General features: G+C 49.2%; 1 protein-coding gene across 1 annotated transcript; it reads right to left on the bottom strand.

The window, feature by feature from the left end:
• Positions 1-957: 957 nt before the first annotated feature.
• Positions 958-18,220, bottom strand: RPIA (ribose 5-phosphate isomerase A). Its single transcript, XM_067298375.1, has 9 exons — positions 18,020-18,220; positions 13,594-13,654; positions 11,529-11,584; positions 8,230-8,289; positions 7,307-7,371; positions 6,932-7,000; positions 6,250-6,391; positions 5,040-5,139; positions 958-2,183 (listed from the first exon to the last, which is right to left on the bottom strand). The coding sequence occupies exons 1-9, from the start codon at positions 18,218-18,220 to the stop codon at positions 2,086-2,088; spliced, it is 852 nt and encodes a 283-aa protein (XP_067154476.1). The 3' UTR covers positions 958-2,085.
• Positions 18,221-24,181: the final 5,961 nt, after the last annotated feature.

Raw genomic sequence — 24,181 nt, 5'->3', positions numbered from 1 at the left:
GTGGGTGCTGAGCACAGCACCGCACCAGCCGTCCCGCTCCTCCTCCTGGTCCCTCTCCATCCCTACGTTGCAAGCTTGGGAGCCCAACGCTGATGTCTAGAGCGGCTCTGCTTTGCACCACTTCGCCAGCTTTGGTCCAGCAGAGTACACAGAGAAGCTCAAGAATTAGACCTGCGACTTTCAGGCTTAGATTTAACAAGCCCCTGCTAAGCACAAAGCTGCATGAGATCACATCTGGGCCAGGGCCAGCAAGTAATGGTGCAGTAATGGTTTTATTGGATTTTTGAGAAGGAGCTGTTTGATTTTAGAGAGTCGGAGTCAACAGCAGCGTTCTCTCCTGCTAATCTCATTTTCAGAAGCACGCTGTGAAAGAAGATGCTTCGTCACAAAGCTTTGCTTGATTGCTCTCTGTGTATCTGGGATTACATTAGGAGCCCGAGAAGTATCTGAAAACAGCCCACGGCAATCTAGACTGAACTATTACATTGTGAATTATTTCTGCAGTATCAAACTTGCGGGAAGAGATATTCCTGGCTTTCCAGCAAGTTGTTGACTTGATGGCAGTCAGTTTTCTCAATACAATCACTTCAGAACTAACAGAATAGTCATGGAGAAAAGGGAAAATTTAAAGATGCAAAAATAGCTCCTTTTTTACAAAAATGAACTATATTTTAAACATGTGGTTTTGAGACATGCAAATGCAAGACATTTCTATGGCAAGCGCTGCAGATAACAAGTGCTGATTAGATATTCCTGTTCATTTAAAATAATCTCATGTATTTATCTGAAGCAAAAAGAAACCAGATGCAAAATGGTGAATTTGGCTTGGGTGAAGTTTGCCTTCATAAGGGAAACACAAACAGAAGCTCTTCACGGAATTACAACGTAACTTGGTCCAACAAGGATCCGCCCTGTTGTCCAAGAAACAGTTACTTTAAGAATCAAACTCCCACCAAATCTGGTATAACAGCTCTTTATTTCAGTGCCTATACCACAAAGTAAGGGCTTGCATTTTGACACCGGAACCATGCAAAGCACCTATATGCAAAGAACAATACATTGAACAATACGTCTCTCTCCTGCTACATGTGGTAAGTTTAGGCAGGAAGACTCAGTTTTCCTTTGCGTTTGCTCTATCCTTCCACAAATCAACCAGCTGCAAGAGGTGCTAAATAACCTTCATTCCAAACAAAATAATTTGCCACTGAACAGTATTTCACGTTGTGCTAAGTTGCTCAAATATGCTTCTGTAAACTTCATCAAGGACCCAGATCTGCTCTTGTTTTACAGGGGATGAAGTCCAGAATATCTCCATATATTGGAACGGACTTTAATCAGAGGTACTGGATCAACACAGTTGTACAAGAGCAGAATTTGGCCCAAAGGATGAATGTCTCCTCCACACAGCGGCCCAGAAAAAGGCCCTTATAATGCTTATGTCCCAGACAAGAGGGATGTAGAGACCACAGTACCCCTAGGCTCAGAGATTTGTCATATGCACAGAGGATAACTAGACACCCCGAACTATTACAAACAGTGGTGTAGAAAAATAAAAGGCATAAAATTTCGAACCAAAAAGGTTCCAAATAAGGCATCAGCAGGTCCCAACTGGATATGCTCCCATTACACACATCACCCTCCCAGCCAAGGGATTAAAACTAATGCACTAGGATTGTACTTCTGACCTCAACCACTAAACACCAAGAGCAACCAGAAGGGTTCAAGTTCTGTTTAAAAAACAACAGCAACAACAAAAAACAAAAACAAAAACTCAAAATAAGAAGTGTCTTTTTTGGTAAATATTTCTTAGAAAATAAAAAAGTGTTAAAGCAATTTGTTTAAAAGATTCTTTAAAAAAAAAGACAACATTCCGGTAAAGTAAAAATATATATATAGGTAGAAATAGAATATAATTTTTTTGTTTTTAAAAAAAGACATTCAGTATCACATCAGCAGATTCTGATCAACTCTTCATCTGTCTTCTGCAATAACCGCTGCTCGTTAAGGCAAAACGTCAGGTTGGCACCATTACGACAGCTGAATCAAACCGGCCGAAGGCAAAGCAGAGCGGGCAGCTCGCCTGGGTCAGCGAGGCTGCTTCTCCCGCACGCTGACCGAGCCGTCCTCCATGCCGAAGTAAACCACCTCTGCCATGTCGATGAAGAGGCCCGTCTCCACCACACCTGCAAAACAAGGTTTCACGCGCCAGTTAACACCAGAGCCACCCCACCGCTCGGATGTTAAGACACACTGGATTTGATACTATTTTTGCAGTTGGTAGCCTGTTTGCAAACGTACTTCTTGTTCCATTTAATTATTCAGTGATGGCACGTTCCTTACTTCACGGCAGTCAGGAGCTGTGTGCTCCGTCTTTGCGAATGACTGATTCCTGCTGCCTTTATCACAATATCACACCGGGCAGCCCTAAGCCACAGCAAGGGCCCGTAAACACCCAGGCCAGCAGTTTCCAAACACGAGCCAGACCTGCGGGTTCAAACTGAGTCTCCAGGCTTTCTTCTCATCCAGCAAAAGATTCCTCTGGGAATCTGAAAATGAAACTTCCCCTGGGAGATGGAAGAAAGCCATTTTCTCGTATGGATGATGGTCTTTGAAATCACAGAGATGAGGACCACAGAAAAGCCCGAGAAAGTTAATTGCATTGTCTTCAGAGGAGTTAAGGGCAAGACGGGTTTGAGGACAAAGATCAAGGGGCGGGGGGTCACTCAGTGGGTCACTCCTTAGACAAAAGGCCTGCGGACACTGTAAGCTCTATTTTGAGAGGTATGAAATTCTCAAGCAACGTGAACGTTGGCAGTTTGTAGCGATGAGGAGCCCAGCCCTGCAGCCTTACGTGCCCTTTCAACACGGTCGCTCGAGGAATGCACGCAGCACGTGGCTGACCAAGGCCCTGGCCTCACCACGGACCCAGAGCGGGAGGCCACCAACGCTCAGAGCCCAGCTCCAGCCCAGGACCACCATGCCATGGAAATTTAACTGCGCTGTTTGCAGCAGTGCAGGGATTTCAACAAGAAGCCCCGCTGCAATCCATGACCTGCATGCCCTCATACTGAGCACTCGCACAGCCAAGCCCCCAAAATCAAGTGCTACCAGATGATCACTACGCAGGGAGGTGGAAGGAAAGGGAGGACAAGGGCTACCACAAGCACAAGGTGGCCAGAGCCCAGTTACCACCACATCCAGGCTTTGACTGCTCTTGCCCTTCTGCCTAGCAAAGATGCTTTTCTCCCCTTAGCAGGCCCATTTCTGAGGAGCAAATGAAGGAGACCATCTCTGCATCAACATGATGGAGTTATGTCTCATCACCTGCCCTTTCATTTCTCCTCCAGACCAGCAGCAGTCATTGCTTTTTTTTTAGATCTGCTCCTGCCTAAAGTTCGAACCTGCCTTCTACGGTTGGCAGCAAGCAAGTGCCAGGTAATTATTCAGACTAAGCAAACACCAGGACAAGCCAAAGCAGAGGTAACAATTTAGCAGTTCGGCCCTAGAGCAGGAAAAAAGAAAATGGGTAAGTTTTCAGCGAATCAACCTTATAATAAACATTGAGGGAAGCAAAGCCACTGCACAGAAACAGCTAGAAGTTACTGGTGACTCTTCACCTAACCTATACCCATGCCCTGTGCTTGGTCTCAAGTTTTAATTGTGGTGTAAGGGCAATGTTTTGCCCCTTTGTGCAAACGTTGAGGTCTGTGCAACAGAATCCCTACCCCTTCCTCGGCAGTAAGACAACACACAAGCAGTGGGCAAAGTTAAAGGGAGCTGTCCTGTGGACTTCAGGGCTGGTAGGTATCAGGGATAAGCAGGGAGCCTCCAAGGAACAAGAGAAAAAAAGACTGAACAGCCAAGAAAGCTACATCTGCGAGCAGCCAAGAAAAGCAGGACTGAAGGGAAGATTTTGAGAAGTCAAATTTCCTTCCAAGATTAACAGTGAAATTAAAAACAGAACAAAGAAAAGAGACTGTTCCACAATGAGAATGGGCTGCACTGCTAGGTATCAGGTCTGCTTCAAGAGCTCTAGGAGAACTTTGCCCTGGTTTTCTGTAAGAAAGTTGCCGATTTGTGGGGTTTACAGCAGAGCAGCTAAAATCGATGTGGTAGTGGTGATGGAGAGAGACTTCGGCAACAGGAGGATTATTCAGTGTCATCACAAGACCCTCCAAGATCAAAACCAAGAGATCAAGCAGAGACCGAGACTGATGCACACCCATAAAAATAAATAAATAAATAAAAGATTTATGATTTTCACTTCCTGATGGTTAAGTCTTCAAGGTCAGCATTTAAGAGCTTGTCTCTGCAGCAGAACATGCTCACAGGGCAATTTAACAGTACTCGCACAACCAGGTCCAGGGACTCAGTATCAAATATTTTATTTGGATGACATGAGACACTGATGCACTCTGCCAGGGAATTAGAAACTGCAGTTAACACTCAGTGCAATTCAACTCACAGAACTGTTAAGGACGGAAATGCGCATATCTCATGCCTTTTTGTAGAAAAAGCCAGCAGTCCCTTAATCTGGGCTTCTTTTGTGCCACGGAACAAAAGAGGCTGCGTTTTGTTTAGAAATAGTTAATGTAACCAGCCACTGTTTCTCTCTTGCATAGAAATAGCTACAACAATGTAGACATTTATAGAGCCACGGGCAGCAACCACATTAAGATACGCTGCACCCCCACAGCAAGGTGAGCCTGTAGACTACACGACAGCAATGGGACACAGAGCTGTAAGCAGCCTCTGGAAAATGATGTAACCCAGAGAAACCCCTCCCTCCAGGGTCCACAAGCGTTTCCATTAAAAGCCCCTCTCTAAATGGGCACAAGGACAGTAAGGAGGAGTGCGGGATTGGCATGCCTAGTGAAGACAGACTTGTGGGTCCCCTGGGATCACCCCAGGCTTTCACCACCATATGGAAATCCTGCTTGTGTACAGTTATAGTAATTCAGCTCATCCCTCCTATTCAGGGTTTTCTAGCACGGACCAAACCTCAGCCAACTCTCAGTTTTTAAAATTGGAGAAATTACCTGGTATCATTTTTATAGCTGTGTTCACTTCACTCCACGTGTGAACCTTGTCAAACTTCCAGTCCAGGATGAAGTTCCCATTGTCCGTCACCACGGGGCCCTGGGAAGCAAACCCATTTATCAGCGCTGCAAGCTCCTGTTCTACCCAGCAAAGCGAGAGGCTGTCACAGCTTCTCCCTGGGCACAACCAACCCTGTCCCTGATGGAACAGTTTAAAGAGCCATCATTCAAGTACATCAGGACAGGCCACTGCTCCGCACAAACAATAAGCCTGTGAACAAAACGGTTGCCCAAGGCAACCATGAGATCCTCATTGTCCTGTGGAACAGCTCAGATAACCACATGGATGCTGGAGATAACAATTCTTTTAAGGGTTCAATTTCATCATTGCATTAGGGGACCCTTTTCACGTGAGCAAAGTCACATGAATATCCTAGAAAGGCTACTATAGGCAACAGAAGCGGAAATAAGATTCCCCCCACCACCACCACCAGCAGTGGTAAGTGTGCTATGTTCTGCTGGATGCCCTCAGGAAGTTTTGGAGTTGAAGGGCTGCTGGCCTCCTTAGTGCCCCAGATGTGCCCAGCACTTTCTCAGACCCAACAGAAGGGGCAGTTGGGTTCTTTTAATACAGCAGAGACAAATGGGGCTGAGAACAAGACATATCAGTGGCACTGAGCAGGGTTTGCAACCACATATACCAGGAGAGACCTGCGTGCAAGACCACAGCAGGAGACCGCATCCTCCGAGGACCCGACTCATGCTGGAGCAGCACAGATGTGCATTCCCTGAGCAAGGCTGGTTTCAAGTTCACGGAGAACGACTGGCTCGCTTTTCTCAGGAGGTTAAACATAGCCTGTGCAGGCTCTCGGGCCAGGGGTTTTCAATGCATTAAAAACAAGTATTATTTAGCTTTCAGGCATTAAGTCCAGTTGTTACTGCAGACACCCCTCTTCTTCCTCTTCCCTTGTGACAGGGACCGGCTAAGTCTGGTTGCCCAACTCAGGATAAGACTGTGGCAGTGGAGACAGAGCAGTTGCAATCTTAATTTAGTCCAGCTCTAGCTCCATGTGGTGAGAATTGCACAAGGTGGCCACTTGCAGAAATAAGAAGCCAAACTTGATTAGATGAAAGACCAGGCCTCTGGTCCTTTGTCTGGCCAGGTTCCCATCGCTCCTTTGGGGAATTGGGGCTGATCAGGGACACTTACTGCTTTGCTAACAGCCATCCGCAGCTCAGCAGCACCTCCAAAGTTTTTGGTCAGGGTTCTAGAGACGGGGACATAAGCCATGGGGATGACTTCAATAGGAATTCCCTTCTTCCACTGCTCCCCAAGGCTCTCTGATTTTTTCCTGAGGACATGGTTTGAGGCGGGATTAGCATCAGATATTACATCGCTAACAACATTAACATAACATACTTATTATATTATCTCTTGCAAATTGCTCAGGCATAAGGCCCTGGAGGGCACAGTGGCTCTTCACCTGTGCACATGTGTAGGAAGAACAAATTCAATGTGTGAAGCTCAATTCACTCACAAGCCCTGTTTTGACTTGTTTTGGACAAGCTTGACAGAAGTTAGCTTTTTTACAGCCCCGTGGCTGTCTGCACAAAAGGGGAAATTTATTCAGTGCTGACAACTACCGAGCTCAGAAAGAGCAATACAGCCATTTCCCCCCACCACTCCTAGCACCACAAACTCTGCTGTCTCCTAAGCCGGTCTGCCGAGTTGAAAATTAAAATAGAAAAGCTAAATTGCTGGAGCACTGGGAGTCGGGCTCATTTCTACCTATTCTTGCTCCCTCTGACCAACTGGAAGGAGAATAATGCTGTAACACAGGGGCATCCAAATTCTCCCCTGTGGAGGGTCAAATAGGATAGTAATATTTTACCTGTAATCAGCAATAACGATGAAGCATTTTGCATATCCTGCAACTATCTTCTCCTGTGTCAAGCAACCACTGCAAGAGAGGGGAGGATAACAAATAAATGTATCAGACCACTTCAGTGTGCCCGGTGGCCTCGAAGGCTAGTTGTCCCTGTCCCACACCAGTGCTCTTCCTCCCCATCATCTTATCCACCTCATCCCTTACTATTATACACATTTCAGCCAGGAGTTAGGTCCCACTGCAATTTTACGCATGGCTCTGCACAAGATCATATAAGACTCTCCACACTACCCAGAGAGACATCTGCAGCTAGACAAGAGGGCTCAGAAGCCACCTGACACCAGTACCCCACACAGACACGCAGACAGCAAGGCTCACCCGCCACCTTTGATAAGGTTGAGGTCACAGTCCACTTCGTCTGCTCCGTCGATGGCAACGTCAAGCTACAGAAAGAGGAAAAACTTGGCTTGGAAAGATCTCCCGTGCAGCATCATGAAGCGCTGCTCTCTGTGCAGCTCAGGAGAGCACCAGCCCTGTACAGGAAGCTCGCAGGGAGGCAGTCGGGCCTTTTTTAGGTAGAAAGGTGCCAAGCAGCAGCCAGAGATGTCACTAGTGCTGGGATCAGCTCGACACCAGCCTGGCCAGAGACGAGTGCCTGTGGAACAGCCACCCAAGGTTTAGCCCCAGCTAAACCACAAGTTTTCTCCACAAGTGGAGAAAAACGACCACTGGCCTGCAATGCACACCACTTCAGCCATTAGTCTGGTCAGCTAAGGGTCAGCACACAAGCAGGAGGCTCCTGGGGAAAATCTCAGTGACAACACTTTGGCAACGCAACACTCCCCTGCCTCAGGCCAGCAAGTCTCAAACTGGAAAAGGTGCCAAACATCTGGAGGAAACACAACTCAATACCCTACTTACCATCCAAAGGGAGAGAAGCACTGTCCTTCCCTTTCACTTTGTGCTGTTAGCATCCAGGATTTGGGGCGCATTTGGCCCTTGCAAGGCAGAGGAGCCCAGTGCACCAGACAGGGCCAGTTTCCTGCCTCTGCAATCCCTGCTCTATGCTAGCCTGGGTCCCACAAGCCATCCCTCAGTCCTAAGTCAAAACCTGCCAGTCAGACCACCACTTTGGGCAAATTAATTATTTCTTCCCTTCTGCCTTAAGCTTGTTTTCACTTAAGTTCTGCAGCGTGGCTGCCTAAACCATTGTCCTCAGAGGAGGCAAGTGAGCCTGATGCTTTAATAAGGAGCAGGTTAGGGAAGGTCAGGTGAGGTTTCATTCCCATGGTTCCACTTACCTCTGGATGTCGGTCCAAGTCACTTAGTGTTAAGCCGTTCTGCAGGATCAGCTGACGGGCCTGTATACCAAGAACACAGCAAACACTGTTCACCAGCAGCAGAAAGCAAACTTGTTGCGTTATTCCCCTAATTCCAACAAGGATGGAGTCTCCCTGGAAGAGCTAGATTTCTCCATCCTGAGGAGCAAAGCTGCATCCAGCAGCAGAAACATGTAACAAGGAGAAAATGCTGCATCCAGACTGGATGACTGAACTAAAATGGTCAGATGGTACATCAGCACTGCTGGGTCCAGGTCTCGCCATACTAAATAACCGGAGGCCCTATGAACTCTGGAGGGAATCACTTATATCCAAGTATAAGGGTAGATACAGGATTTTTGAGTTCTATATTGTCCATTTCAGCTCGGACATCATTGCCCCTCACACCCATCTGGACCCTCTGCTTTCCTTTGGCTGAAAAACGGGAGCAAGAAAGCAAAGTATTTAAAATCACAGAAATAACAGGACTAACAGTGAAAATATTTTTCATTCGGGGAGGGCGGGTGCAAAAAAGAACATGACTAGTATTAAAAAAGTGTGGGAATCCTCCCAAAACAGCTTTGTGGATCTGATCCACTGTTACTGAAGTAGCTGTGTATTTCCCTCTAGTGGCAAGACAGCACAGAGCACCCAGAATTACTCTCCACCTGGCTCATCAGCTTAAACGGAAGTTCACACTTATGGAACCTTAAACTGGTTCAATTTTCAGTGTTACAAACAGCCACGTGAGCGAGATTCCCTCCTTGCACTAACTCTGCTCGAGTCTAGACTTCCTACCACACTTCAGCTGTTCCAGGAAACTCCAGTGCGACAGCCTGGATCAATTTATGCCCCTGAATTTAACTCACTGAATACTAACAAGGTCCATCATTCAAATGTATTGTATCTGAGAAACATTAAGAAGAATTAGCAGGTTATACTAAAGGTAATGAGATATGATTTGAATCTTCTACATTACTGTGGCATTTCATAGCATGCAGTTTCAACACCCATGGGCTGTGGGCTCTTGATCAGACTGTGCACTACGACTGCCCTAATAAGGGCTTGCTAAAGAAAAAACAGACTCCCATCAGTGGGTTTACATTCATTACATGGTGTCCATGTAAGGAGCTTTCAGGGATCTGGGAATTGAAAGCATCAAAAAAAACACAGTGCTGTACATGCAGGCCAGATCCTGATCAGGCTTTGGCTCAGCAGCGTGGAAACAAGGTGGCTCTCTCGGCCGAAGATCAGGCTCTCTGTTTGCAAGGCGATGGGAACAGACCGGCAGAAGTCAAAAGCAGAGCTCCCGCAGCTCGGGGTAAAGCAGCGGCAACTGCGCGGCACTCGCATAACAGTAAATGGCCAGGTTAAGCCCTTTTCCTCCATAGCCCCGGATGCGAGCTGCCCGGCACCTGGAATCCAACATGCAGCCTGGACCACGGCGTTAGCTGGGTGGAAGGACGGATCCTTTCAGTATTAGATGAGTGGCAGGTCGTTGCCAAGGAACGATCTCGCTCTGTGCTCTCGGCACACAACCAGGTGAAAAGAAGAAACAATGCAAAAGCCCGATACTTACCCCAAGCACTAGCTTTAGTGATGATGGTGGAATAACCCAAACTTACAACAGGGAAGGGAGGAGAATAAAAGCCCACTGAAACCAATTCTTCCTTGCCAGTGACCTCAGGCAGCCATTTACACCTGTACATAGTGAAAATAAGATGCTGTTTTGCTGACCTGGGAATGCTTCATTTAGAATTGGTGGAGGTTCAAGAGGCTGCAAAGGATATGAAGCAGCCCCTTGTCTGGAGGATTCGAGACCACACACCTGCACGGGCCATCTCTTCCCTTTAACAGCAGTCTTTTTGCATTATGGGTAAGAAATGCTCTACTGTTACGTGAACTATCTCAACATTTCGTGACAGGGCATTCTCCATTCCACATTCAGCACGAGAGCTTAAGCCGCTTGTTTTCACTATTATCTGTAAGTCCTGGTAACTGAGGTCAGAGGAGTTTTCCTCAGGTTTAAAGGTACATGATATGTTGGGATGAAGATCACTTTAGACAGATCAAAGATACACTGTCACTACAATGTATGTATGCAACAGAAATACTGAGACAGGTGAATAAAAGTTTTTTTCTAGTTTTTACTTTTTGCCCTTTGCAGGAGTTTGCGTTATATCCAGTTGTTTGCCACCAGTTGTTTGCAACAACTGGGAAAAGAGGGAAAAAGCCCTGCCCCTCTGTACTTACACTTAAAGAACATCTGCAGGGCAGGAAGATGTTATGTTTTCATAGGCTTTCAGGATAATTCAGGACGTCCCTAGTCCAACGTCTTGCTCAAATCAGGGTCAGCTATGAGATCAGACCAAGTTGCTCAGGTTGATCACACTCGCAGCAAAAAAGTTTTGACAAAGGTACAATCCCAAGCTCCACAGCAGGACCCAGAAAAGGACGTGTCCAGTTCCCAGAGCGGGACACTGCCACCTGGCCTCGCAAACCCTGCCGTGACATCACCTCTCCCTGCCCTAAGGGGGACAAGATGCACAGCTGCTCTTCTGCAGCACGTTCCCACCTCAGGGGACAGAAGCGGAGAGAGCAAAGCCATTTGCCCGAAGGCAGGGAAGCAGCTCAAAGGCTTCCTGAGCAGCCCCGAGTTTTACCAACAAGCCCACAGTCTCCCTGCAAACTTCTCAGCAGCTAGGTTGGTATGAACCAGGCACTGCAAAAGTTGCACAGCAAAGGAAAGATTAAGCCAATTTCTCTGCAGGAATTTCACGTACAAGCCAGCTGACACATTGTGTCCTGAAGTTTCCTCCTGAAAACACAAGAGTCTGCTATTACTGCTTGCACCATGATTTTCACAGCTTTCAGGGCCTGATCCCAAATCAAAGGAAATCAGTCTAAGCGTCTCCAATGAGTTTTGCATTATGACTCTGGCTGATCATGTTTAAGAGCATTTCTGTGCCATACAACAGGATCCAGAGCAAGCCCCGCACCAACCCTGGGATTACCGGTGTTATAGCATGTTCAAAGTCCAAGCCTCCTGGCACTACGGGATCCATGCACCTCGGGTCAGGGAAACACAGCATCAACACTGCCAGCTTCATTAAGTCAGTCTGCACGCTGCATCGCGGCTACTTTCCCTGGTGCTTTCAGTTAACCCACCCAGCAGTGAGCCAGTCCGGGGAGCATCACGGTTACCTCCCACAGCCAAACAAAAGATAACCTGCGCGACTAACAGCATGGACTAGCAGAAAGCGAAGGAGGAAAGCGCTTACCTGAAAAGATGTAGGGATGCAGACGATTGTGAGGTTCTCTTGTTTAACCCGCTCAGCTGCAGGGGAAAAAAAAAAGAAAAGCAGAAGCTTTGGTTTGTTCATTGCAGAGGCAAAACGCAGCAACGTTCACTTTAAGAAAGCTCAGTTCATAACAGCCCCTTTGAATCACAGCGATTACTCGCTCAGCTTGCAAATAACTCAGTCAGGCACAAAATGCAAACAGGTGCCACCCTGCACAGGCTCAGGCTCTGCGGTCCGCAGACCTCCCCAGCTCAGCCCAAGGCAGCCCGGGCCATTAACCTTTGCATCTCCAGCAGCCGAGGAGCAACGGTTGTGCCCAGTCAGCAGATCATCAACGGGGAAATGAGTCCCACTCCTCTCTCTCCCTCCATTAGACAGGTTTTGCTGTGGTCCTCATAAAGAGAGAGCTACAGCAGCTGTCTGAAAGGTTTTCTGGCTTGTTGCCTTGGGGACATCACATCCATTTATTTTAAAACATTTAAATATATGGCAGGGAAAGGACTAATAAAATAAACTACAGTATTCCATTAAATGGAAGGAAATATTTCCTCCCTCGGGTTAACCTCAAATGACTAAAATCTATTACTAAGATATCATTACGGACAAAATGTAATTTAAGTAAGTACAGTATCAGGCATAAGTCAACAGCCCAAGGGTGTCAGCAACAGCCATCTCATGAGAACAAGCATGCGGGCAACACAGTTCAAGGCAACGACGCCAGTTGTGTGTTCTTACAGCCCGTATCATACCCAGGGATAACGCATCCAGGAGACATGAAAAGTCATACTTTGCTGCCTGGAATGGGCTTTAAATGCTATATACATTTATTTAGAAATTGAATCTGTGTTAAAATCAGGAGCGGCTGTAACATTGAGTCAAACCAGAAAGCTGAATCCCAACTCCTGAACCGCCTCACAGACAAATATGCAGACAAACACGATCTGGGATGAAGTGGCAGAACAGGCAGGCCACACCACGATCTCTCCTGGTATTGTTCGAAGCACTGCACGGCGCTCCGATCGCACCCCTGCCGGCCCGACGCTCAACCAGAGCCGGAGCCGGGCTCAACAGGAGCTCTGCCCGCAGAGCTGCAAGTCCCGAGGGGATTTTCCAGCCACGCAGCGAGCGGCCCAGCTGCGACACACCAAACTTCGCTCCCAAATGAGAGTCCCCTCGTGCTCCTGATCGAAACGCTCAGGAAGGACAGGCCGGTCCAGCGATCCTGACCCGCTGCAGCAGGCTGTTCTGTACGGCATCCAAGCGAAGCCGAGCGCGGTGGCTCAAGTCACACAAGGACTAGGTACAGTACCTTGACAGGCAAATTTGCCCTAAAGCGGAAAGTGCCCTTTAGAAGCCTGCAAAGGAGAAGTTGATCCGTATGCCTCATTAGAGAGAGCACAGAGGTTTAATTAGCCTCACAGTCACTCTCTAAATACGCATCTGTCTTGCTTTAATATTTTGCAAGGAGGGAGAAACTTTCTGAATTACACCTTGAGCAAAACTTACATCCGAGGCACACAGATCAACCTAGCCACAGGGCACAACAGAACTACAGCGGGATTCAATCCTTATTTCCATTATACCACAGCAGGAGCCTTGATATGAATAATATGGATGTGAGCAGGCAGCGTCAGCTGCATACAAATGGGTTAACGGAAGCAGAGCAGCTGCATGGCCTGAAGCCACAGAGCAAGTCAGGACAGGGCAGAGCTGGAACTAGACGGAGGGTTTTTAGCTCCAGTTTTTGGTGGATGCCAGTAAATTGCATTGCCTAGTTGTATGGGGAGAAGAGGCAGCAAAGCACAGCCCCGCTGAACAAAGTCAAGGAAATATTAACTCCTCAGGACTCTCTATGCAATAAAATTGGAGCACAAGTCCCAGTTTTAACCTTCAGCTTCAAGCACGACACAGCAGTCGGCGAACACACCAGATGCACAAGTGCCAAGTCCGCATCTTGACGATTCAGGCCTGGTTTTCAATTAGTTGGGGTAGCTGGACAAGAGGATTTTCCGCCATGGGAATGACACGAAGGGGAGCATCCTACCTAATCGATGCACTGCATGGACAATTGTGGAACCACTTCCGATGCCGAGAACTTGATTGTCCTGCAAATCAAAGAGAGACAGGAGAGAGCTGTTACTGGGGGCTCGGTACAAGGTCTCTTCTGCTTTACCCAATAGAATCTACGAAACATATGCAAGAGGAACCTTGCCCAGATGTACGTTGAAACCCAGTGTATTAGCACAGCAGATAAGAAACACACTGCTCCAGCAAGGGCAGAACTACTTTCTGGTGTTAGCCGGGCTCATTAAGGGATTTTAAGCAACTCAACAACTCCTAAAAGGACATGTGTTTATTAAATACCGCTACGGTCTGAACTCTCCACAGGGTGTTCAATGTACACTTGTTGCTTGTTACCAACATAGGAAGTCGGAATTCCAATTAATCCTTGAGGGAGCATGAAAAGTTCAGCTCAAAAGACATATTTTCCTCCCCCACGAGGGCCTAACTCAGAGGAAGAAGGAAGCCCGAGAAACACTTCCCACATTGCCAAGCTTGCACAGGCAGGACCTCAGAGCTCAACCTCCGGACACTTCTTCATGGCAACATCCCTCTTGGAAACAAGCAACCCAGTTTGCAAGCCCAGTCCCAGCATCAGCCAAGGCTTTTCCTTCTGGAAGCAGGAGAGGACCGTTGGCTCCTGCTGCAGCACCCCGCACACCCTCTCACGCAGGAAAGCTGGAAGCTGCAGACGATACCGCAGAGGAGGAAGTTGAAACATCCTCACGATAACATCTCCCAAGGAAGCCGCACAGTAAAAGCGCCCCTTTGCTGCCAACGGTTTTGTTAGTAAACAGCGCTGCAGCATCAGCGGCCAAAGCAAAGAGCACAGGAGCAGTTCCTCGAGTACAGTAAAAGCTGCCCTCCAAAGCAGAGTATATAACTGCCTACACGAGAGTCTGGTAACACACTGGAAAGCTGGGTAAGCAGCATATCACAGAATCACAGAATCGCTGAGGTTGGAAGGGACCTCTGGAGATCATCTAGTCCAAACCCCCTGCTCCACCAGGGTCACCTAGAGCACGTTGCACAGGATCACGTCCAGGCATGTTTGAATATCTCCAGAGAAGGAGACTCCACAACCTCTCTGGGCAACCTGTTCCAGGGCTCTGTCACCCTCACAGTGAAAAAGTATTTCCTCATGTTCAGATGGAATTGTCTGTGTTTCAGTTTGTGCCCGTTGCCTTGCGTCCTGTCGCTGGGCACCACTGAAGAGAGTCTGGTCCCATCCTCTCGACACCCTCCCTTCAGATACTTGTACACGTTGATAAGATCTCCTCTCAGCCTTCTCTTCTCCAGGCTAAACAGGCCCAGCTCTCTCAGCCTTTCCTCATAAGAGAGATGCTCCAGTCCCCTAATCATCTTAGTGGCCCTTCGCTGGACTTGCTCCAGTAGTGCCACATCCCTCTTGTACTGGGGAGCCCAGAACTGGACGCAGTACTCCAGATGGGGCCTCACCAGGGCTGAGTAGAGGGGGAGAATCACCTCCCTCGACCTGCTGGCAACACTCTTCCTGATGCACCCCAGCATACCATTGGCCTTCTTGGCCACAAGGGCACATTGCTGCCTCATGCTTAACTTGGTGTCCACCAGCACTCCCAGGTCCTTCTCCGCAGAGCTGCTTTCCAGCAGGTCAACCCCCAACCTGTCCTGGTGCAGGGGGTTATTCCTCCCCAGATGCAGGACCCTGCACTTGCCTTTGTTGAACTTCATGAGGTTCCTCTCCGCCCAGCTCTCCAGCCTGTCCAGGTCTCTCTGAACGGCAGCACAGCCCTCTGGTGTATCAGCCACTCATGCTGAAGAGGATCACATTTTAACTGCCGCTCAGCCCTGGACTTTCTCTGCCTCTGGTCTGGCTTAAGAGTGGATTGCTACAGTCTCATCCACAGTGCAGAAGGACCTCTAAAACTTGCAGCAGGATGAGGGCGGATGGTGTAACTGTGTTACGCTCTGCAGCGTAGATCCCCTTAGCCTGTGCTTATTGCCGTCTCAACGTCCAACCCACCGAGAGCTACCATCAGCCTCTCACGCACTTCTAATTTGCAGTGTACTTGGCCCTTCTTCACACAGGATCCAAAGCCTAAACTGACTTAAGGAGGCACAATACCACTAAAGAGAACTTGGATGTGAAAGACTTCAACCCAGCCAGAGATTCAGCACATTCATTAGACAAGTCAGGAGCTTTCTCTCCATGCCCAGCAAATCCAGAGTTTGGCAGCTGTGCACAAAGGCACATCCAGAGTATCTTACTGGGTTACAAGCCTGCCTGGAAAGGTGGAGCTCACATCAGGTCACCCTCCCCTAGGGCTAGTGATTTCCTTCGCTTCTGCAGGTTAAAAGTTTAAAAAGAAAAAAAAAAAAAAAAAGAAAGTTCCAAATCCAGTATGAAACCAGAGACTTGTGCTATGTTCCAGCCCTTACTAACCACTGTGAGTCTGCAAAAGAAGGGGAAAGCAGCAGATCACAGCTGTGTGTTTGCAACGTTGCCAACATGGGAGAAACCCAATCGCTCTCAAGTCTCCCCGGCTTCCTTTCCCTGGCAGGCAGAGCTCAGCCCAGCCACCAGCACAGCTGCAAGGGACCAGGGAGGTTGAGCAGAGGCTGACAGGGTTGGAAACACCACCACTACCCATATTGTGCCAAGAGACTCGTTTTGACCTTGGAAGAGGCAGTTTCATCTCTTTGCCCTCATTTCGACTGTATGGGACAGCTTCTTGGAGCAGCTTGATGCCCTGAAGGGATGATGAAAGCCTCGATATCAGTGGCTCCATTATAATGAAGTGGAAACAACTCACAAAGCCACCAGCCCAGCGACTACGGCAATAAACCTGAAGACATTTATCACTGGTGAGGGACAAAACACTCTCCCTTAGGCAGTGGCAACAGCTTGGGCTAAGCTGGTTTCCCAAAACAATAGGTTAAACCAGTCTAAACCAGTGCTATCGCAACCCCAGCCTCTCCTACGCCAACTACAACCCCCCCCTCGGCAGCTCCCTCCCCACCAAGAGCAGGGCCAAAATCCACCTAGTTCAAAAGTAGGTGTAGGACGAGCATTGGTGAGGGGAGCACGAGGTCAGCGTGCAAGAGGCAGGTCCAGCTCACACCACCAAGGAACAACATTCAGCGCGAAGAATGACATTTCACATAACTCTGTAAAACCCCGGCAAACAAGACAGAGGCATTTAGCCACGATACAGCTCGGCACAACACTCGCATAGAGGTCGAGTAGAGTCAGCTGCAACCAGAGCGTTTCCTCCGAGCTCACCCAGGAGGTGAGAGACACTAACAGAAGTTACAGGTCTGGACAAGGCAATGCACACCTCGTGTCTGGTAGCAACGTCCCATGGACCTGGCCAGGCTAACATACTTCAACATAAACTTCCAAAAACTCAGGGAGACCCATGTTTTTCCAAGGCCTGGAACTAGGATTTACACGAGCAAAGAGCAGGAGAAAAGAAGTGCAAAACCCAAAGTTTCTTCCAGAAAGCCAGCTCAGCCCCAAGCAGCCTACGGCTCGAAAGCCCTGATCCTCATGCTATCCACACTCCTACGAGCACTCACACTGAACAGGAGCACAGCCCTTGACTTCAAAGGTCATTCGTCGCCGGTGTCTGTTTTTCCTGAAAGATTTGTCCAGCACAACTTAGCCCCAACTCAGTAGGGTCTATCCACGTGTCCCCGCAACGCGAGGAAAAAAGAGGAGTAACCAGTCGTGTTTTAGGAGACTATACCGCTCTCTTCGTTAACAGTGGTAGCTTTAATGGCCAAACACATAAGTAACCTTTACAAAGAGCAACTCTACCCTCCCGAGGAGGGTGGAAGGTGAAACGGGAGATCTTCTCTAATAGCTGAGACCATCTAACTCCTTTGCAGTGACTCTAAATGTTTCTCCACAACTGTTTCAAACCAACATTACCCCACTACTGCCTATTTTAATTAATCAGCGTTATTAGCCAGGCCCTGAACTTTAATCAGCTGGAACGAGGCCAGAAACAACATCGTAAGTTTGCTTGAGCGCAAAACAGCTCCAAAGGTCAACCTTTTCGCTAGAAAAAGTCCAAAGTCAGGAACCACATTCTGCCCACGACCAGGCGACCACCCGCTCGCGACAGCCCGCAGCAGCAGTGGCGCCTGGGCTCCTCAACCCGCTCCGCACCTTGCCACCCAGGTCCTTCCTCTCGCAAACTGTCAACGTGCAACTCCGGGGCCGGGGTTCGCTAGGAAAGGAGGTTTAGGCAATCGCCAGTGCTTTTAGGGGTCCCCGGCACCCCGCACCCCGCCGCAGCCCCCCGCAGCGGTGCAAGTTTGGGGGGGGAAACGGCAGGTCGAGGGCGCCGCGGCTGGACGGGGCGGGGGGGGGGGGGTCGCTTCTGCCCGTTTTCCCGGCCAGGCGAGCGCGGGGCTCTCACCTGGACGTGCTTGTCCACGGCCGCCCAGGCGGCCAGGCGCTTGGCCTCCTCTGCCATGGTGCCGCCGAGCCGCCCGCGGGCCGAGCCGCGCCTGCCCCCCGCCGCTGCCGCCGCCGCCGCCGCCGCCCGGTGCCTGCCCGGCGGGCGCGCAGCCGCCAGCACCGTGCTGCGGAGCGGGCCGGGCCGGCCGGGCAGCCGCATGCCGCCGCGGCCCGCCCCCGGGGGGCTCTCCCGCGCGCGATGGGGGCCGCGGCCGGGGCCGCTTCCCTGCCTCCGCCTCCTCCTCCTCCTCCGCCGCCTCCTCCTTCTCCGGGCGGCTGGGACTTGTAGTGCCGCCGGCCGCGAACTACAGCTCCCACAATGCTTCAGCGGCGCGGCCCGGCCCGGCCCGGCCCGCCTTGGCCTCGCTCGGCCCGGCTCGGCTCGGTCCGGCTCGGCTCGGCTCGGCTCAGCTTGGCCCGACTCGGCTTGGCTTGGCCCGATTCAGCTTGGCCCAGCTTGGCCCAGCTCAGCTTGGCTTGGCACGGCTTGGCTTGGCCTGACTCGGCTTGACTCGGCTTGACTCGGCTTGGCCCAGCTCGACTCGGCTTGGCCCAGCTTGACTTGGCCCAACTTGGCTCAGCTCAGCGCAGCTCAGCACGGCTTGGCTTGGCCTGACTCCGCTTGGCTTGGCCTGACTCAGCTTGACCCAGCTCGGCTCAGCTTGGCCCAGCTCGGCTCAGCCCAACTCAGCTTGGCTTGGCCTGACTCAGCTCAGCTCGGCTCAACTTGGCCTGACTTGGCTTGGCCTGACTTGGCTCAGCTCAGCGCAGCTCGGCACGGCTTGGCTTGGCCTGACTCAGCTTGGCTTGGCCTGACTCAGCTCGGCTCAGCTCAGCCCAGCTCAGCTCAGCTTGGCCTGACTTGACTTGGCCCGACTTGGCTCAGCTCAGCTTGGCCCGGCTCAGCTCGGCTCGGCACAGCTTGGTTTGGCCTGACTCGGCTTGGCTTGGCCCAATTCGGCTTTGCCCAGCTCGGCTTGGCTTGGCCCAACTTGACTTGGCCCATCTCGGCTCAGCTCGGCTTGGCTTGGCCCAGCTCGGCTTGGCCCAGCTTGACCCAGCTTGACCTGGCCCAACTCAGCTCAGCTCGGCTTGGCCCAACTTGACTTGGCCCAGCTCAGCTCGGCTTGGCCTAGCTCGGCTCGGCTTGGCCCAACTTGACTTGGCCCATCTCGGCTCAGCTCGGCTTGGCTTGGCCCAGCTCGGCTTGGCCCAGCTTGACCCAGCTTGACCTGGCCCAACTCAGCTCAGCTCGGCTTGGCCCAACTTGACTTGGCCCAGCTCAGCTCGGCTTGGCCTAGCTCGGCTCGGCTTGGCCCAACTTGACTTGGCCCAGCTCAGCTCGGCTTGGCCTAGCTCGGCTCGGCTTGGCACAACTTGACTTGGCCCGACTTGGCTCGGCTCAGCTTGGCCCAGCTCGGCTCGGCCCGACTTGACTTGGCCCGACTTGGTTCAGTTCGGCCCAGCTCAGTTCAGCTCAGCCTGACTCAGCTCAGCTCAGCTCAGCTCGACTTGGCCCAGCTCGGTTCAGCTCAGCCCAACTCGGTTTGGCTCAGCCCGACTCAGCTCCTCTCAGTCTTATTCAGGGCCCACAGGGCCACCACCCCAGCGCTGAGGTGTTGGGAGTTGAGTTTTGGGAGATGAAGCCCTGAAATGATTCCCCCTCCCTGCCAAGCTTCATTTTAACATGTGGGAAGATGTGATATGTTGGACATGGAAGTGCTGGGGGCGACAGGGGGTCGCGGGGGCACCTGCCGACCTCCCCAGCCACCGCAACAGGCTCAAGAGCGGCCTGAGCCATGCCCGGCTGCCCAAAGGCCGCTGTTCTCCGCCTGGTGCTCCAGCCTGGCAGCACCTCGCACGCTGGAAGCTCTCCTATATTCCTATATTCCTGCACGGATGAGCAGGCCAAGCCAGGTCCCTGGTCCCCAAAAGACGTTGGCCCTCAGACCACAGAGTTATCAGCTACCGCTCACTGGAGCTTATCCTGGCCTGCAGGAGGGCTGGTGTAAAACCTAATAGAGGTTTTCAGTAGGGGAGCACATAAACCCTTTTTTTCCTTTTTTTTTTTTTCACTGTATCTTGCATTGGAAGCCATTGAGATTGTTCCTGAGAAAGTAACAGGGAGACAGGTCAGCCTTCAAGTCCTTCCACACCACCATTTTCCCTCCTGGGAGCCTAGTTATGACCATGCTTTGGCGTCTCAGACTGGTGCAACCCTACTGAGATCCATGAGAATTGCAGGTATTTACCACTTACTACTCACTCAAGGTCACAGTGAGTTGAGAAGGATCTTTTTTTATATTTATTTGCACAATAGAAGAGCTGCTGGTGGCCTTTTTTTTTTTTAATTCTGTGCCTGACTGACTTGTTTTGTTGCCACCCTCTGCAATTCTGCAGTGATTTTTAAGGGCTGGAAATTAGCCTTTTTGTTTTCCCTGGGTAAGCAAACCAGTCTTTGAACAATGGGGTATTACTTAAACAAAGACTCCATTATCACTGCCCGGGCGTATCTGAGCAAATTAAGGCCTCACCTTTCTGTACCGAGCAGGTGACTTGCTATTAAGAGCACGTGATGGCTATACAGAATAGTTTGGAGTTTTCTATTAGCTGGCAACGATCTTTCCTGCAAATTACACAGTTTAAAGTGCAAACACACATTTAGTGAAATTTATATTTCAGAAAGACTCTGCTGTAAGTAGTGTGTTCTTCCAAAACGCATTACCATCAGACCTGAAGGAGAAGATGACTGTGTTTGGGGGTTACTCCTTTCATTGCCCCAGTGTTTGACTGCTGCCTGAAATGGAAACAGGTGCTAAGCAGTCGTGGGGGTTTTGCATTGATCAGCAAGCCCATCCTTACATGCGCACATCTCTCAAATCCCACTGGAGTGGGGAGTGCTAGCACTAAAGTGAAGTACGGGTTGAGAAACCTGTTTGTATTCTCACAGCAATTACTGGTAGCTTTGGCTTGAAACATATCTCTTACAGTGCCTGTGCCTGGAGGAACGCAAACATTTGCACTTACAGATAATGCTGTTTTCTGTTAGCGTTTTCTCTGAATCTGCTGGCGAGTTACAGTTTCAGTGAATGCAGGAAAGTCTTCCGTAGAATATTTAATTTATGATGTGCTGAGAATTGCCTGTGCACAAAAGGAGGGCACCAGACTTCTAGAAATGAATTTTCCTCAAGTTTCACTGACAACCAGCTCTATTTGCAAACAGCTCAAAGTCCTTCTGTACAAGCCTGTGTTTGCCCCTTGTCAAAGCCCTGCTGGGAGCCAACTCTAGTCTTCCCTGCTTCAGTACAGAGGGAGGTGTTTGAACCTGCTTTGTTTGAACAGACTTTTTCCTTGTCAGGGAGGGTGGGAACTGCTAGATGTTAACCCCAGCAAAATGCCACACTGGTAAGCAGCGTGGCTTGGACCACAAGACTTGTCAAGAGTGGCTGTATGATTCCCGGTGCTGAATTCTGCATCTAAGGCTGAAATTACATGTTAGAAAATTACACAGTAGCTGAGATAACGGCTTGGTGCTGTCAAAAACAGAAGATCCCGTTCCTTACTCTCTTCACCCACCTTCCACTCTGGTCTTGGGTATACTTTATGCTGGCTCTGGCATTCCTCTGGCCCTGGGCTGAGCTGATTCACCTTGCCACGCAGGCAAACGGAGCATTTTCTTCTTTCAAGATGAGTGAGTTGAACTGGCTCACACAAACTTTACATATCTTTCTGAAGGGGAGTTGTATATCTGGCTTAAGCTGCTCTTGTGCAAGACAGCAAATGCCCCCAAAAGGGGCATTCCCACACACTGATCCAGCCTCTGCCAAGTTTTCCTGTTACTTCCGTGTGTTGGCAGGGGGCTGATTTTTCTGAAAGGTAAAGCAACCGAAAAAATCAAGGTCAATATTCCTGGCCTTGTGCAAGTATGAGGAAGGTGGCAAGAATAATCAGTTGGGAGCGGGAAGGCTGTAGGACAATCTTCTGCAGCAGGCTTAGCCCAACTTAAACCTGTTGTGAAAGTGTGCACTAACCTGAGTGAAATCCTAGCGGAGGCACAGCAGTCCCTGGCTGTCAGACCTGTTTACCCAGTTAACTGTATGTCCCTCTCATTTGATAATGGCATGAAATAGCTAAAAGTCAACAAGACCTATGAAGGTAAAACTTCACCAACACACCAGAGCAACCAAGGGGAAGGTAGAGTATTTGAAAGCACTTCTAACTTATTTTTCCAGACAAACTCTTTTTCCGGTTGGCAGTAACTCTCCAAGCCTGTTCTTCCAATCATGTCTCAGCAAATACATTCTTGCTCCCTCATTTTTTATCCTGCAAACTCCAGTTCAGTGACATTTCTGCTGGATAACACCTACTTCACTTCTTGTCTCTGCTGGGATCCTGTTGGATGAGGAATTGCTTGGTTTCATTCTCCTTATGAAAAGAAATCAGCAGGGGTGCTGGTATATCGGTTACGATGTGTGCAGCTTTTTGACAGTCTGCATTTTCCTGGGGGAAAAGGCAGGCTATAAGTGATCATCTTGCAGGGGACTATTAATGGCCTTTGGTACAGGGCAGCCACAAGGTGGCATGCTGGGCTTTCGCTGCTGTGCCTTGCTGCTCCGAGAGCAGGTTCTTCAAGAAAAGCTGGCAGTTTATATGCGGAGTTACGTAAAACACCATTCATATTAACAGCCAGCATCCTGCAAGTACAGGCTTTGATTTCCAGATAAATGGCTGGTGGGATTTTAAGTTATTGTCATATGACTGAAATAGATCTTGTGTCAGTCAGTCTAAACAGAATGGAGAACGTGAGTCATGCTTTGCAACGAGCAGGAAGTTTGGGTTTGTTGGCACAAGTTTTTAATACAGAGAGGAAATCTTACTACTGTATCACAGTGCTTGGTTTATGGACTTGTGAATAATATCATCCGTGTCTTAAAGAACTAAGTTTCCAAACAGAAACGTGATAGCTTTTAGATCACGATGACTGTTATTCCTTTTGCTGCAGTGCTAAGGAACATAGACGAGGAGCAGCCTAGAAGAATATGCGGACTCTCCTGAAAGCTGTTAACAGCCCCGATAAAATAAAAAGCAGCATTTGGCAGACTGCTGATCTGGGGCAGAGGAGTGGGAGGATATACAAGAAAATGAGTTAATACTCATGAGGTAAGGACACTTGCACAAGGCATTTCATCTTTTGCCTTAAGTGTAATAAACCGTCATGAACCAGGACAAACGTAGAAGCGTTGGTCTACTTGTGAAGCATTCAGATATTCTAAAACTTGCTGTGGTCTGTGGCTATGGAGTATGTGTCTCTAAGCCCCTTGAATAACTAGCAGGGAAAGAGAGCAGCTACTGCAAAAAGCGTGGCACAGTACTAGATTTGCTGCACAATCTCTAAATATAATGGAGCTTCAAATTTAAATATATTGGAGCTACCCTTCAACATGACTGTTCACAGCATTGCTATGCAAGAAAGATTAATTTAAATGGGAACAGGTGCAGGGGAGGGCTAGTGAAACGAACAGGGGAACAGAGAGCCAAAAGCGTAAGGAAAGAATAAAAGCCTTTGGCTTGGTTTGCCTAGCAAAACAGAAGGAATGTGATTACCCCTTATAAACATATGAAGGGACAGACACTCAAGAGAGAGAGGAGTTATCTAAATAAAGAAAATATTAGCACAAGACCATATGGTTATAATAAAAATGTCATTTAAGTTACTAAAAATGACAATTTTCTAACACGAGCCGCTTGGCATGCGGCACAAGGTAAACTCTTTTGGACTTCATTATAATGAATGAAGCCAAAAAAATCTCCGGATTGCAAGCCAGTGGTGGTCTGGGGACCAGTGTTCGTGACCTGCCTTTGCATACATCTGGAGCTGTTTTTTCCAACTCATCAGAAAATAGAGCGTAAGCAGGAAGAAAAATTTAGATACGAGTCTACAAATGACAATTCAAAGCTCTTCAAAAAGAGTTCACTGAGTGGTCAGAGAGCCACATTTCCAAAATCATGAAAGAAAATACTTTGGCTATTCCTGTGTTAATGGCAGGCTGGAGAGAGTGATTAAAAATAAACAGCCAAAATGAGGAAAAGGGGAAAGAAATAGCTGTTGGTATAAATAAAA

The sequence above is a fragment of the Apteryx mantelli genome, chromosome 5 (assembly GCF_036417845.1).
Source record: "Apteryx mantelli isolate bAptMan1 chromosome 5, bAptMan1.hap1, whole genome shotgun sequence".
In the NCBI taxonomy this organism is placed as follows: Eukaryota; Metazoa; Chordata; class Aves; order Apterygiformes; family Apterygidae; genus Apteryx; species Apteryx mantelli.
Note: the sequence above shows the minus strand (reverse complement) of the source record. Positions and strands in the feature narration are given on the sequence as shown.

Coding starts and splice junctions, on each gene's coding strand:
- RPIA (XM_067298375.1), bottom strand. CDS start 18,220: ATGCGGCTGCCCGGCCGGCCCGGCCCGCTCCGCAGCACGGTGCTGGCG. Junction 7,372..8,229: donor ACTTGGACCGACATCCAGAG/GTAAGTGGAACC, acceptor CTCTTTCTGTAG/CTTGACGTTGCCATCGACGG. Junction 5,140..6,249: donor GGATGGCTGTTAGCAAAGCA/GTAAGTGTCCCT, acceptor TTTGCTTCCCAG/GGCCCCGTGGTGACGGACAA.